The 16,065-nt window shown below is 39.3% G+C and overlaps 1 protein-coding gene across 1 annotated transcript in view; it reads left to right on the top strand.

Annotated features, from left to right (window-relative positions):
• The window catches only part of DROSHA (drosha ribonuclease III), a 734,939-nt gene that overhangs the window by 70,528 nt on the left and 648,346 nt on the right, over positions 1–16,065 (top strand). Inside the window, exon 8 of the mRNA XM_053714616.1 lies at positions 663–749. Coding sequence (XP_053570591.1) covers positions 663–749 — 87 coding nt within the window. The remainder of the gene's footprint in view (positions 1–662; positions 750–16,065) is intronic.

Genomic DNA, 16,065 nt, shown 5'->3' with positions numbered 1-16,065 from the left:
GTTACTCTCTATAATAACTACAAAGAAAAATGTTGATGTTAAGCATGTCAATCTGAAAAAGCTAATTGCAATCACTTGGGCATGTAGGGGAACAAAACAAGTCACAGACAAGCTGCTGAATAAGTGATTTTATGCAGTTAATTCACCTTATGTGCACTGCCACTAACATTAGAATAATGGGTTTACATCTACAGACCCCTCCAGCTCCGAGTCAATTGACAACTTACTTAAGACTTAGCCATAGCAACAAACTGCAAAAGCCTCCTTTTTTCTCTTAGATCAATAGTTCTCAACTTGTTTTACAACCTTAGCTGATTTTTGCTTAAATGTCAATTACTTTCTGTACTATGGTTATTCATGTAAGTTGCATCTGTGATAATTATATGCAAGAGAACTACTGAAACTGTAAACATTACTGAAGTGTTTCTAGATTCTTATTTTAATTATATACTTTTTATATAGCTGCCCCCTTAAAGGGATGTTGAATTCAAAATTGAATTGTCTATGGGAGTATTTAACCCCCCCCCCTTCACTTCTAAGCCATTTACACTCTTGTGTTACAATAATTTTTGTTTTTAATAGACTGTAGAGTTTGACAAATCTAGCAAAGGTTTGGTTTTTACATATACATTTTGTTAAATTGTTTCACCGTTTTCAAACAGCCTATAAAAGAATGTCGTCCTATGACCAATAACTCAGGACTCCTTTACCACTACAGGATAACGGTGTCCCCGCCAACAAATTTCCTAGTAAGTACTTAATCTTACTATTTTCATTCAGCTTGCCTAAATATTTAACCAATGTTTTGTTCGTTTTCACACTTTTCACATATGACAAAACATTTTCATCTTTTGAGAAGTGACTGTTTTGAGTCATTTTTACAGTGGTATTAGTTTATAGGAACTGTTAATGGGTTGCTGATAAGATTATAATGCATTTGGTAGGTTTTTAGCACTAAAAAGCATACTATACAAGTTGTGCTAAAAGCATATCACTTCGCAATTAAAATAAACTTATTCACAAAAACATATTACAAATAAATAAACTCCGCCAGTGGGGAAATAAAATAAACAAATTACAACTTAATTTAAATATAAAAAAAATTGGTATGTTCTCACACTCCACATAAGTATGAAATGACCTTTAAGGTTCTACATTACAATTCCATGCAGCTTAAACGACATGTCAAACAATCCCCTACTTTGTGGTCCTTTAGTACTTGCTCCAGATAACCGCTCTAGCATCAAACCTCCTCTTCGGATATGGAGTTCCTTAATTTGCACTATTCGGTCATGTGTTCTTCACCAACCAATCGGTAGTGGCAGGCTCGGTATTAAGTTAAAATAATTATCTGACTGCTCTGAACAGGAAAGTCTCCTTTGCATTAAACCTTACTGAGCTGTTCCATACCATCAACACGTTTCAGCATAATTGCCTTTGTCAAGATGTCCTTCCCATGGCCATTACTCTTTCTTTTTTATGACACGATGAGTCCACGGATCATCTTAATTACTAATGGGATATTCACCTCCTGGTCAGCAGGAGGCGGCAAAGAGCATCACAGCAAAGCTGTTAAATAGCTCCTCCCTTCCCTTCCACCCCAGTTATTCTCTTTGCCTACATTAGTGTTAGGAAGTGGTAAAGTGAGGTGTTAGATAAGATTCTTCAATCAAGAGTTTATTATTTTTAAAGTGGTACAAGATTGTGCTGCTTTGTCCTAGGGTGTAGCCATAGTCCATTTCAGTCTCTTCAGTAGAGCAGTGGTGGCTTTAGAGCAATGGGAACTTCTGGGACATAATTCTCACTGCGCCTCCCATATATTATTGCTGCCCTAACCCTGAAAACCTGAGGAATATTTATTCAGGAATTTCCTTTTCTTCACAGGTCCAGGACCCCTCAAACCTGGTGAACTGTCTTTGCTGTCAGTCAGACATATGAGGTAAGTGCTATTTTCCTGGGACACTCAGAGGAAAAGGAGCACTTTACTATATAACATTACACTATATAAAGGGCTTATGGTAACGGGCACTTTATTATGGGGACAATGAGAACTAGGCAGTGTTAAGCAGGCACTGGGGCTGGGAGACGAGCATTTTTTGGCTCTGGTGGTTTTACTCTCATGGCAGTGTTTTTAATACAAAATAACGACCGGGAGAGTATTTTATCTGTTAGCCACGCCCACGATGGGCCGATCTTCCTGTATTGTGCGCTTTTTCACTGCGCCTCTATCTGCAGACACAGTCCGGCCGGATAATACAGTCTCTGCCTAGAAACGCATGGTTCTTACTAAACAGGCATTTCTAGGACCGGAGAGTAGCTGAGTCGTTCCCCTGTCGAGTCCGGATTGTTTGCGAGGAGGGAGAAAGAGGTCTCCGGTCTTGCAGTCGGGTAGGCACCTCCGCAAAGCTGCTGAGGTGTAGGGGTGTAATTTTTATTAGTTTATGATCGTTTGGGTATGTTTTTTACACACGCAGTAAAAAAAAGTTACTTTTAAATTTAAAGGGACAGTAACTTTTTTTGCACTCAAACTTTTTTGTGTCAAAAAGTTATTATTGCATAATTATATTATTGGGCTTCAGTATAGACCAAGGGGACTTGCAAGATGTCACTTGCTCTTTGTGTTTTGATGCAAATGTGGAACCACCAATCCCTTTCTGTCCCTCGTGTATTGAGAAGACTTTAAATTATAGGGAAAATATTTTTTCTGAGCAAAACTTTTCAAAAACTCATGCTGTCCAAGAGTCTGACGAGGTTCAAGGTATGCCGCAGCTTTCTCCCCAAGCGTCCCAAATTTTACCGCCTGCACAAGCAGTGCCCTGCACTTTTACTCTAGCTCCCACTGGAGTTATCTTTAAAAGACATAGCTTCTCTCATGTCTTCTACAATTTCTGATGCATTGTCTGCTTTTCCAATGTTGCAGGGCAAACGTAAGAGGAAAACTAGACATTCAGTAAGCGAGGTTTCTGACGCAATTGTTGCAATTTCGGAGGTACCCTCCCAAGGACCTGAAGAGTAGGGTACTGCTGTACCATCTGAAGGTGAAATTTCAGATTCAGAAAGTTTATTGCCTCTGACGGACTCGGAGGTTGTATCTTTTAGGTTTAAACTAGAGCACCTCCATCTGTTACTTAGGGAGGTTTTAGTTACTTTGGACGACAGTGACTCCACGGTAGTGGTTGTCCCTAAGAAGTCTAGTAAACTGGGCAAATATTTTGAGGTTCCGGGCATATCTTTCTCTCCCTCTCCTATTTTTAAGATGTTTCCCATAGCTGACTCTATAAAGGAGGCTTGGCAAACCGTTCCTATGGTGGAAGGGGCCATTTCCACCTTAGCCAAGAGAACTACTATTCCCATAGAGGATAGTTGTGCCTTCAAAGATCCTATGGACAAAAAGTTAGAGGGTCTACTCAAAAAGATATATGTTCACCAGGGTCTGCAATGGCAACCAACTGTGTGCATTGCTACCGTCACTAGTGCGGCGGCGTATTGGTTTGATGCACTCTCTGAGGCTCTCAGGACAGAGACTTCCTTGAATGAGATCCAAGATGGGATAAAGGCTCTTAAACTAGCTAATGCCTTTATTACAGACACTTCCCTTCAAGTTATTAAGCTGGGAGCTAAGATTTCGGGTTTCTATATCCTAGCTCGCAGAGCCTTATGGTTAAAATCTTGGTCTGAAGATGTTTCCTCTAAGTCTAAGCTTCTGTCTATTCCTTACAAGGGGAAGACCTTGTTTGGACCTGGCCTAACGGAAATTATATCTGATATCACGGGAGGTAAGGGTCACCTTTTCCCTCAAGATAAGAGAAACAAACAGGACGGCAGAGTAATTTTCATTCCTTTCGAAATTTCAAGGGAAATGCTTCTTCTTCCTCCTCTAAGCAGGAACAATCTAAACCTGCATGGAGACCTAACCAGTCTTGGAGTAAGGGAAAACAGTCCAAGAAGCCTGCTATTGAATCCAAGACAGCATGAAGGGCATGCCCCTGATCTGGTACCGGATCTTGTAGGGGGCAGACTTTCCTTCTTCGCTCAGGTTTGGGTTTGGGATGTTCATGATCCCTGGGCAATAGAAATAGTGTCCAAGGGATACAAACTAGAGTTCAAAAGTTTTCCTCCCAGAGGCAAGTTTCTGATTTCAAGATTATCTGCAAACTAGACAAAGAGAGAGGCATTCTTACACTGCGTAGGAGACCTCTCCGCCCTGGGAGTGATTGTTCCCGTTCCAGTACAGGAACAGGGTCAGGGTTTTTATTGCAATCTGTTCGTGGTTCCCAGAAAGGAGGGAACCTTCAGACCAATTTTAGAGTACCGTCCTTCAAGATTGAAACTATTTGTTCCATTCTTCCCTTGATCCAGGAGGGTCAATTTATGACAACAGTGGATTTAAAGGACGCGTACCTACATGTTCCTATTCACAGGGATCATCACAAGTACCTAATATTTGCCTTCCAGGACTAACACTTCCAGTTCGTGGCTATTCCTTTCGTTCTTGCCACTGCTCCCAGAATTTTCATAAAGGTTCTGGGGTCACTGTTGGCGGTGCTTCGGTCACGGGGTATTGCGGTGGCACCTTATCTGGACGACATTCTGGTCCAGGCACCATCCTTTCAACAAGCAAGGTCAGACATGGAAATGTTTTTATCCTTCCTGCGATCTCACGGATGGAAGGTAAATTTGGAAAAGAGTTTCTTGGGATCCATAATAGACTCCCTGTCTATGAAGATTTTTCTGACGGAAGTCAGGAAATCAGATTATCGAAACTTGCCTAGTCCTTCAGTCTACTCCCCGGCCGTCAGTGGCTCAGTGTATGGAGGTAATCGGGCTGATGGTGGCGGCAATGGACATCATCCCGTTTGCTTGGTTCCACCTCAGACTTCTGTAGTTAAGCATGCTCAGACAATGGAACAGAGATTATGCGGTCTTGTCTCCTCGAATAACTGGAGCAGGAGACAAGGGATTCTCTTCAATGGTGGTTGTCTCTGGATCATCTCTCCCAGGGAACCTGCTTTCGCAGACCATCTTGGGTGATTGTGACAACAGACGCCAGCCTTCTAGGTTGGGGAGCAGTCTGGGGCTCCCTAAAAGCTCAGGGAGTTTGGACTCAGTCAGAGTCTCTTCTCCCTATAAACAGTCTAGAACTCAGAGCAATCTTCAATGCCCTTCTGGCCTGGCCCCAGTTACCCTCAGTCCGGTTTATCAGGTTCCAGTCGGACAACATAACTTCAGTGGCTTACATCAATCATCAGGGAGCAACGAGGAGTTCCTTAGCGATGACAAAGATAACCAAAATAATCCAGTGGGCGGAAGCCCACCTCTTGTCTATCGGCGATCCACATCCCAGGGGTGGACAACTGGGAGGCGGATTTCCTGAGCAGGCAGACCTTTCATCCGGGGGAGTGGGAACTCCATCCGGAAGTGTTCTCCAGCCTGATTCTCAAGTGTGGTCAGCCGGAATTTGATCTCATGGCATTCCCGACAGAATGCCAAGCTTCCGTGATACGGGTCGAGGTCCAGGGACCCCCAGGCGGAGCTGATAGATGCTCTGGCAGTCCCTTGGACCTTCAGTCTAGCATACCTATTTCCTCAGTTTGCTCTTCTTCCTCGGGTCATTGCTTGAATCAAACATGAAAGGGCATCGGTGATCCTCATAGCTCCGGCTTGGCCTCGCAGGATTTGGTATGCAGATCTGGTAGAGATGGCATCTCTGCCCCCTTGGAGACTTCCGTTGAGGAAGGACCTTCTAATTCAGGTGCCCTTTCTTCACCCAAATCTAGTTTCTCTGAAGCTGACTGCTTGGAGATTGAACGCTTAATTTTATCCAAGCAGGGGTTTTCTGACTCGGTCATAGTGACCATGATTCAGGCTTGTAAGCCTGTAACTAGAAGGATTTACCATAAGATTTGGCGCAAATATCTCTATTGGTGCGAATCCAAGGGCTACTCATGGAGTAGAGTTAGGATTCCTAGAATTTTGTCTTTTCTCCAAGAAGGTTTGGAGAAGGGATTATCGACAAGTTCTTTAAAAGGCCAGATCTTGGCCCTATCTATTTTGTTACACAAACGTCTGGCGGATGTTCCAGATGTACAATCATTTTGTCAGGCCTTGGTCAGGATCAGGCTTGTCTTCAAACCAGTTACTCCTCCATGGAGTCTTAATTTAGTTCTCAAAGTTCTTCAAGGGGCTCCGTTTGAGCCCATGTATTCCTTAGATATTAAGTTGTTATCTTGGAAGGTTTTATTTCTTGTTACTATTTCTTCTGCTCAGAGAGTGTCTGAACTCTCGGCATTGCAGTATGAACCTCATCTTATTTTCCATTTGGATAAGGTAGTTTTACGTAGTTAGGTTTTCTTCCTAAGGTTGTTTCTGACCGGAACATTAATCAGGAGATTGTTGTTCCTTCTTTGTGTCCTAATCCTCCTCAGAAAAAAACGACTTCTGCACAATTTGGACGTGGTCCGTGCTTTAAAGTTTTACCTGCAGGCGACTAAGGACTTTCGTCAGTTTTCTTCTTTGTTTGTGACAGAAAGCTACGGCAACTTCTCTTTCTTTTTGGCTGAAGAGTATCATACACTTTGCATATGAGACTGCTGGACAGCAGCCTCCTGAGAGAGTTACCGCTCATTCCACGAGGGCTGTTGCTTCCTCATGGGCATTCAAAAATGAAGCTTCTGTGGAACAGATTTGCAAGGCTGCAACTTGGTCTTCTCTTCACACTTTTTCAAAATTCTACAAATTTGACACTTTTGCTTTGGCTGAGGCCGCTTTTGGGAGAAAGGTTCTTCAAGCAGTCTTGCCTTCCATTTAGGTTCCCTGTCTTGTCCCTCCCATATCATCTGTGTACTCTAGCTTTGGTATTGGATCCCATTAGTAATTAAGATGATCAGTGAACTTGTCGTGTCATAAAAAAGGAAAGAAAATTTATGCTTACCTGATAAATTTATTTCTTTTTTGACACGATGAGTCCACGGCCCACCCTGTTCTTGTAAGCCAGGTTATTGGTTATTGTAACTGCAGACACCTCTGCACCTTGGTTTTTCCTTTCTTTCCTTAACTTCGGTCAAATGACTGGAGTGGGAGGGAAGGGAGGAGCTATTTAACAGCTTTGCTGTGGTGCTCTTTGCCGCCTCCTGCTGACCAGGAGGTGAATAACCCATTAGTAATAAAGATGATGTGTGGACTCGTGTCAAAAAAGAAATAAATTTATCAGGTAAGCATACATTTTCTTTTTTTTATAGTATCCAAATAGTTTAACTATTTCCTGTTTACTTTAGTTGAAATATTTTTTATTAAACATTTATCAAGAGACATAAGTAAAATAAATGTCATACTGAGAACAAAATAATTGCAGTTAACAGGTATTCTTACAAGAAAACTTGAAGTTTAAAAACTGTTTTTGGCCTCCTAAAAGTACTGCTGACCTCCTGAATGCAGACAACTACCTGTTACGCAAGGACTCTAATGATCCAGTTCCTTTATTTATACTATGTATATTATCAGTCCAGTACAATCATCAATGAAGAATGCGTTTACAAAATAGATATTACAAACTATAAAGTTAATACAAAAAAAAAATAAACATGTTTACTATATATCACATACTTGCATCTAATTATTTATCCCTCTACAAAGACGGAAAACGGCATTCTTGTTCTGAGGGTGTTATACAAAAGGTACAAGTACAAAAAAAAAAAAGATTATAGTACTTCTCAATATCTATGGTAAAAAGATATACTCCTTGACTATGAGTGAGGTTTTTTTTTTTTATTATTATATATTGCTTCTCTGGAGCATTCTCTAGAACCAAATTTTATGAAAATATAATTGTGCTGCCGATTCATACATTAAAAATGTAGTCTTGATTTTAGTTAATATCTCAGACCATTCTGGTACCATTGCCTTCTAGTTTTTTGGCTATGCTCATTCTGGTGATGGTGCATAAAATAATTTATGAATTTATTTTATGTGTGAGTTGTATTTAGGGATCCTCTAATTTACAAATGCTTGTGTAATGAATATCTTTTCACTCAATAGAGTACTTAAAAGATTGGAAAGAGTGAGCCATATGTACCACTAACTTTTGTGCACTCCCACCACATATGTAGGTATGGTCCTGGTGATTGTACAACCTCTGAAACAATTTCTAGATATCTCTCTTAACTAAGTGTGCTGTTTTTAATGGGGTCAAGTACCCAGTGAAAGCCATTTTGATACAGTTTTTTTTCTTATGTCTGCACTAAGCAGTCCTCTACATGAATTATAGAATAGTTTGTCCCATTGATCTCTATCCATTTCTTTTGTTATATTAGTCTCCCAACAGAGTATATTGGGAGATTTTGGATTTTATCATAGCCGGTTGTATATTGATATATAACTGAGAGGTAGCCTGTTTAAGTCTAGAAGGAGAGCTACAGAAAAAAACTCCAGGTTAGTGTTTTGATTGGGTTGGAGGTAACGGTGTATACTTATAAAGGGCAGTTGTGATTTGTAAGTATAAGAACCACTGTAAGGGTAGAAGGTCCAGTTTTCGCTTAAGTGAATTAAACTGTATTATTTATGAGATTTGCCACTCTATATAAGCCTGTTATTTTCCCACTTATCAATAAGTTTCCTATAGGTTTTTGATTCTAAGTATTTTCAGTTCATCTTCAGGGAATTTGTCGGGAATAGGTTATTTTAATGTCTAATAACCTGCTGTGTCGAAACCATTGTGATCGATGATTGATATGTATTCTCATATTTAATTTTAACTTTATCCCAGATAGGATCATCTGGTGACTTGAATCTTCTTCTGTCTACCTCCTAGTTTAGGCCATATTAAATCTCCATTTTTTCTGCTTAGTAGAGAGATTTGTGCTAATCTAGAAGTTAGGGGCCCAGTGTGCCATTCAAAATATCAATTGTTTTGGATTGATGACCTATAGCTCTAATATTAGCTGTTGGTTTAGAATATAGTCCTTTAAGGGCTGTTATAAGGGAACAGTTAAATCACATTCTATTCAGGACTTTATGCATATATAACCAATCGACTCTATCAAATGCCTTCTCTGCATCCAATGATTTTTTTCTCATTAAAATAGTGTATTACAGATATCATCCTCCAAGTACACAGATTGTTTGTTTGCTGTCCGGTTCCCAACCATCTACGAGATACAAACTTAGTGCGTGTTAATATTCTCCTAGAGAGGTGACAGCTTAAAACACATTAAAAAGCTCATATCTTGCTTCTACGTGAAAAGCTTTGCTGATTGTATTGGTTTCAAATCCATGCGTGGTGGGCTCTTTCATGTAGCCCTAATGGAAGTCGGCAAACCTGTTCCTACCTGATCCACTATACACCTTCACGCTGATCCTCTGCTGCATCCAATTGTCATCCACTGAGCAACAAACGGTTAGAGCTGCCAAAATCCCCTCCTCCCTGTAACCTCTCACCACAACCGCTCAATGCCTAATAAATGGATTTCTCACTGTTTCATAATTGACATAAAAATGGAGATAGATCGGCAGATGCGGTAAAAACTAAATTAATTACTAGTCAGATTTTGAATGCATTAGTTAAATTGCAATGTGGTTTTTAAACAACAGGTATGATCACAGGGAAGTAAGGTCTATGATTAAGGCTCACGCCAAAACGTGTAAGACCTAGTTTGGCTATATTGTTACACTTTGGTGGAGATTTTAATAGATATCATCCTCCTCACATTATCTCTGGCACCTATCTTTAATAAATCCCACTTGATCTTGGTGAATGATTGACGGTAGTACATTTTTTAGATGGTTGGCTAGGATTTTTGTTACTAACTTAATATCCTGATTGATAAGGAAAATAGGTCTATAGCTGGAACATTGTTTAGGAATTTTTCCTGGCTTTGGGATGACTACAATTTTAGCTTTAAGTAGGTCTACAGGGAGATATCCTTCCATAATATAGTTAGAGAATTTGACTAAATGAGGTACTAGAGCCAATTTAAAGCGTTTATAATATTCACCAAGGAACACATCTGGGGCCTTCCCTGGTTTAAGATCTTGTATGGCGGATAGAATCTCTTCTCATATAATTTTCGCATCAAGTGTTTCTCAGTCCTCATCTGTTAGGGCAGTGTTTCTCAACTCCAGTCCTCAGGACCCTTAACAGGCCAGATATTCATTATATCTTAACTAGAGCACAGGTGAAATAATCAGCTGATGGGTGAGAGCAGGTTAGTAACCATTGCTTCTGATCAGCTGATTATTTCACCTGTGCTCTAGTTAAGATATAATGAATATCTGGCCTGCTAAGGGTCCTGAGGACTGGAGTTTAGAAACACTATTAGGGTATTCAAATTGGCTTTATCTATAAAAGACTGTTAGTGTGTAGGTTTGTGCTTAGTGATTAACTTTTTTACCATCGTAAAGGGTACCATAATATTGTGTGAATACATTTAACTATTTATTGAGGATGGGAAATTATGGTCTGGTTGGCTTTTTGTATTAACAATATGGAAAAGGCTTGATAAGTCTCAATTTTTTTTTGCTAGATATTTGTCAGGTTTATTTGCTAATAAAAAGAAATAGTTTTTTACTCTATGTGCTGCCTTAAAGGGCCACTGTAAGTAAATATTTTCTATGCCTGTTACTAACTAACTACCCCAAATACGCTTTTTATCAATAGCATTTCATTAACATATCTCTACCGTATATCAGAAATCTCCCACTCCGTGGGTATCCTTTGCTCTGTACCAATCCGTTTACAATACCTAGGTTTCAAATTGGCACTTTAAACACAAAGTTATTGGTTTAAGTATTTTGAACATGCAGTGCTGAAAATAGGGGGCAGGATAACGTGACCACATCGGCGAATAAAATATATAACTTTTAGAACGTTCTGAAACTTCGTTTTGGAGAAAATATAGGTCAGTTTTTAATTAATATAGGTCAGGTTTTAATTAATGTTTATTAACTTTAATATGTTAGTTGTTTAGCTTAAAAATTATAACAGAAAGTAATCCTTTAATAGAATTTTCATTTAATATTATGGACAAAGCCTCTTGTTTACCCTGTAATTTTTGTAGTATACTATTTAAATGTCAATTTGTGTTCCTTTTCTAGGTTCTCTATCTCGGTTTGTAATTGTAATAGGTGACCATTTTCTTTTCGTAGAGTTCCCCCTCCCCCCTAAATTAGTAATTCCCTAATGACTGATTTATGTGCAGCCCAAGTCAAACATGGGTTGACCGTGGTGTCCAAGTTAATATGCCAATATTTTCCTATGGCTTTTAATATATTTTTTAATATATTGCCAGATTTTTTTAAGCAAGAAGGATCATGGGTCCAAGATTTCACTCTATTTGGTTCCCACAATTCACTCAATTGAACCTGGACTATTGAATGATCCAACCACATATGTGTGTATGTTTCCTGACCTCAGGATTGGTTGAAAGCTCTAACTTGTAAATATATGTTTGGTTTAACAATGATGTGCAGCTGAGTAGACGGTGGTGTCAGAAGTATACCATATAGTATTGTCCATGAGTCTTGTAGTTAATGTGAGGAAAATAATTCAATGACATATTTGGCTATAGAATGTTGTCACCAGCCTTGTTATTAAGTTTGAAATATGATGGAAAAAACCCTCTTGCTTTTCGTGCATTTTAGGTGCATATAGATTGCCTAACCAGATATCAGTGCCCTGTATTTGTCCATGGACTAATATATATCGTCCATCTTTATCAGTGATTGTCTTTTGTGATGTTTTTTTTATTATTCTGTTGGGGAATGGAAATGCAGTATGTAGTCTCTAGCCCAATATTTGGGAATTTGTGACTTAATGAAATATTTTTCTTAGAGATATTAGCTTGGAATTGTTTTATATTGAGTCATAGCAGTTTTTCCATTGACATTGTGAGAATAAACTAATCATAGGGACTTCATAATTCCATATGGTTATTTCGGGAGATTGTATAATGTAAAATATGATATCCCTCTAGGTGTGTCTTTCACAACTTGTCTAAATAATAAATAGTGTGGATCTTGTGGACCATCTTATATAAATCATAAGGATCTATACTCTCTCTCTCCAAATTCCCTCCATTGTCCCCTTCAGAACATACCACAAATGTTACTGCATTGGATGAGTTGACATTAAGTATACAGTGATACAAAAGCAATAAAATAAAAAAATTAAATCTTAAAAAATATACTCTAACAGTTTTAACTAGTAAAAACAATAAACATCAATTTGTTGTTATAGTAATAAGTGGATGCAGTTAGTGATGTTTGGTTAATAAATTAAATACTCTTCTGTAGATGGCTGAGATTTTAAGGCTATTTTAAAAAGCTACCTTTTATATCGGCATGATAACCTGTTAAGACATTTATTAATGTGGTCATATAAACATTGTTAGGGCAATACCTAGTCAATAGTATTTAGCAAAGTCATCTTAACCATAAAATCTATGTAATATAGTGCCAAAAAAGAAGAAAAGCTAGAGAAAAATTGAGCAAAGAAAAAGGAGAGAGGGGAAAGAGGACCTTTTCCTCAGTAGGAGGCAAATCAGAGTGACTGAGTCCATTAAATTTCAAGGATACATTTAGGTTTTCGTCAAGCCTGGAGGGACAGTATCTCAGGTGTTAAGTCGTTTCTTAGAAACCTTAGACTAGTTTGATTTTTGAGATGAAATTTGTAGGCGGTAAGTCTGTTATGTCTGGTGAGCCCAGTTCCATCTGAATGTAGGGCTCTGCCAAACCGAAGGTCTTACAAATATCCAATATTTCCCATACATTTTTGATAGTAATTGTTCTACCTTTTTTCATTATATGTAAGGCAAAGGTGAAACCCCAACAATAAGAGATCTGATTTTAAAGATTTAAAATAAAGATTTTAGAGGACATAATGTGTTCGTAATGTCATTGTTGCAGGGTTCTGAAAAAGAGTTTGAAAAAATTGTATTACATTCCCTTGGAACTTTAAAAATATCTTTCTGGCTGCTGCTAATTTTGAGAAATGTGACTATTATTATATTTCTCTGGGGTTTATCGGCTCTTGGTTTTTCTCTAAAAGCTGTATGTGCATGCTCTAACAGATATTATGTCTCACCGGTGTCACCTGTAATGGTGCGGAAGAGTTGTGGTAAATAAGAAGCGAGATCTTTGGTAGTGACTGTTTCAGGGATCCCCTTAAGTCAGATGTTGCATCTCCTGCTCTTATTTTCCATATCATCCAGTTTATCCTAAAGATCCCATATTGATTTTTATTGGGAGGAGAGGGAATGTGTAACCATATAAATATCCATTGTCTCATGCTGTTTGGTCAATTTTAAAGTCTTAAAGAAAGTATCCACTGATGCTGGCTTTGCAGCCTTTTCTAGTCTATTTATCTTCCTTGCTGACATTCTCAGTTTATGTTGGTAAAACACAATTTTAAATATAAGTTAGATACCTTGAATGTTAAAAAAAAAAAAAAAAAATAGCTTTCTGTTATATTAATTTATAGTTGGTGCATCAAAATCTCTTTCTATAAGGGGAAAGAAGCTATACACTTTTGGTATATCTGCCACCAAATTATTCTTTAAGATAGTGTTAAATAGAAAAAAAATTGACAAACACATATAGGGTTAGAATTAGGTTGACTTAATATAGTGATCTCCTTCTCCCTCTATTTTGAAAAGTGTGTTGCAGAATCCATAGTAAATAAGATATAAATAATGGAGCTTGCAGTGTCAGTTGTTTGTTTGCATGTTACAAACACAAGTTCTGCTCGCAGCAGATTGATAGAACTATAGCAGTATTAGAACTTGTTGGTTAAAATGTATAATAACCAAAAGTTTATAAAGTGAGATGCAAGATCCAGGTCAAGAGATGATTTAATGTTCATTCTCTCTCCCTCTTGATTTCTAAGGTCTGTATTGAGAGTATAGACTTGTCTGCAGATCTTTGTGTATTTTTCTTTTACTTAACATCGCAAAAGAGATTTAGCAGGCATGTAAGTACTGGTTTCTTGTGTCTTCTACATCGTTGTGACGTGATAGAATTGTGCCAGGGCCTACTCACATGTGCGCTGTTGTGCCTTATCGAAAGTGGAGGCTGGTTCTCTCCGGGTCCTCGGAATGCCGCTGACAGTCCCCACTCCTCTTCCCAACCTAGGAGCTTGTCTCCGTGAGCCGCATAAATTATGTTTTTTTCTCTCTTTTCTTTTGTTGCTAAATTTGCAAGCTCTACAGCTATAACATTCCCCAAAGTAAGAATAGTTGCCAGTGATATCCACAAAAATTTTTGCTAGCCGAGTAGGATTATGAAGTAGTAGTATGGGGGCAGTCTGATACTTTGTGCAATTAATGTGTGCCTTAAATAGCGGGATATGTTATAATCTTACAATTTAACAAATGTATTTAAAATGGAACATTTTACACTAGATTTTTTCTTTACTAAGATATGGAGAGTTCATGACGTCATCAATTACTAGTGGGAATATCACTCCTGGCCAGCAGGAGGAGGCAAAGAGCACCACAGCAAAGCTGTTAAGTATCACTCCCCTCCCTCAATCCCCAGTCATTCTCTTTGCCTCTGTCAATGGAGGGTTCTGGGAGTTGTCTTTGCAGCGATCAGGTCTCGGGGAATTGCTGTGTCTCCCTAACTGGAAGACATATGGGTTCAGGTGCCATCTTTTCAACAAGCAAACTCTCGTACAGAGATCTTGTTGTCTTTTCTACGTTCCCACGTATGGGAAGTGAATCTGGAAAAGAGTTCCCCTGTTCCAGCTACAATGATAGTTTTCTTAGGGACCATAATAGATTTCCTATCTATGACAGAGGTCAGAAAATCCAAAATTATTTCCTCTTGCCTCTCTCTGCAGTCTGTTTGGCCATCAGTGGCTCAATGTATGGAGGTAATTGGTCTGATTGTCTCTTCCATGGTCATCTTTTCCTTTGTTCGATTCCATTTGTGAGCTCTGCAGTTATGCATGCTCAGACAATTGAACGGGGACCATCCGGATCTGTTTCAGAGGATAGATCTATAGCAGTCAACAAGAGACTCTCTTCCGTGGTTGCTTTCTCAGGAGCATCTGTCTAAGGGCACATGCTTCCGGAGACCATTCTGGGTGATTGTGACCACTGACGCCAGCCTGCTGGGCTGGGGAGCAGTCTAGGATTTGTTTAGGGTGCAAGGACTATGGAGTCTGCTCTCGCCATAAACATTTTGGAGTTGAGAGGGATTTACAATGCTCTGATGTCTTGGCCTCAATTGTCCTTAGCTCGGTTTATCAGGTTCCAGTAAGAAAATATCACTTTAGTGGTTTTCATCAACCACTAGGGAGGAACTCGGAGTTCCTTAGCCATGAAGGAGGTGGCTCAGATTGTTCAGTGGGCGGAAGCCCACAATTGCTGTCTATCTGCCATCCACATTCCAGGAGTGGACAACTGGGTAGCGGATTTCCTGAGCAGACAGACATTTCATCCCGGGGAGTGGACTCTCCATCCGGTGGTGTTCTCCAGGCTAACCCTCAAATGGGCGGTGCCGGAGTTGAATATGATGGCGCCTCGGCAGAATGATAAGCTTCCAAGGTACTTTTCAAGGTCAAGAGATCCACAGGCCGCCCTGATAGATGCTCTGGCGGTTCCCTGGGATTTCAGTCTGGCATATGTTTCCTCCGTTTGCTCTCTTTCCACAAGTCATTGCTCGTATCAAACAGGTGAGAGCATCGGTAATTCTAATAGCTCCAGCATGGCCTTGTAGGATCTGGTATGCAGACCTAGTGAAGATGTCATCTATTTCACATTGGAGGTTGCCTCTGAGGAAGGACTTTCTACCTCAGGGTCCATTTCTTCATCCAGTCTCGTTTCTTTGAAGCTTACTGCTTGGAGATTGAACGCTTAGTTCTGTCTAAGCGTGGTTGTTCGCAGTCTGTCATTTTTCAGGCTTGCAAGCCTGTAGAAAGAATTTCTATAAGGTATGACGTAAATACCTTTATTAGTGTGAATCCAAAGGCTTCTCTTGGAGTAGGGTCAGGATTCCTAGGATTTTGATTTTTTCTCTAGGAAGGTTTGAAGAAGGGATTGTCAGTCAATTCTCTGAAGGGTCCGATTTCTG

The sequence above is a fragment of the Bombina bombina genome, chromosome 5 (assembly GCF_027579735.1).
Source record: "Bombina bombina isolate aBomBom1 chromosome 5, aBomBom1.pri, whole genome shotgun sequence".
Lineage (NCBI taxonomy): Eukaryota > Metazoa > Chordata > Amphibia > Anura > Bombinatoridae > Bombina > Bombina bombina.
The sequence above is the reverse complement of the archived record's forward strand: the minus strand, read 5'-3'. Positions and strand labels throughout refer to the sequence as shown.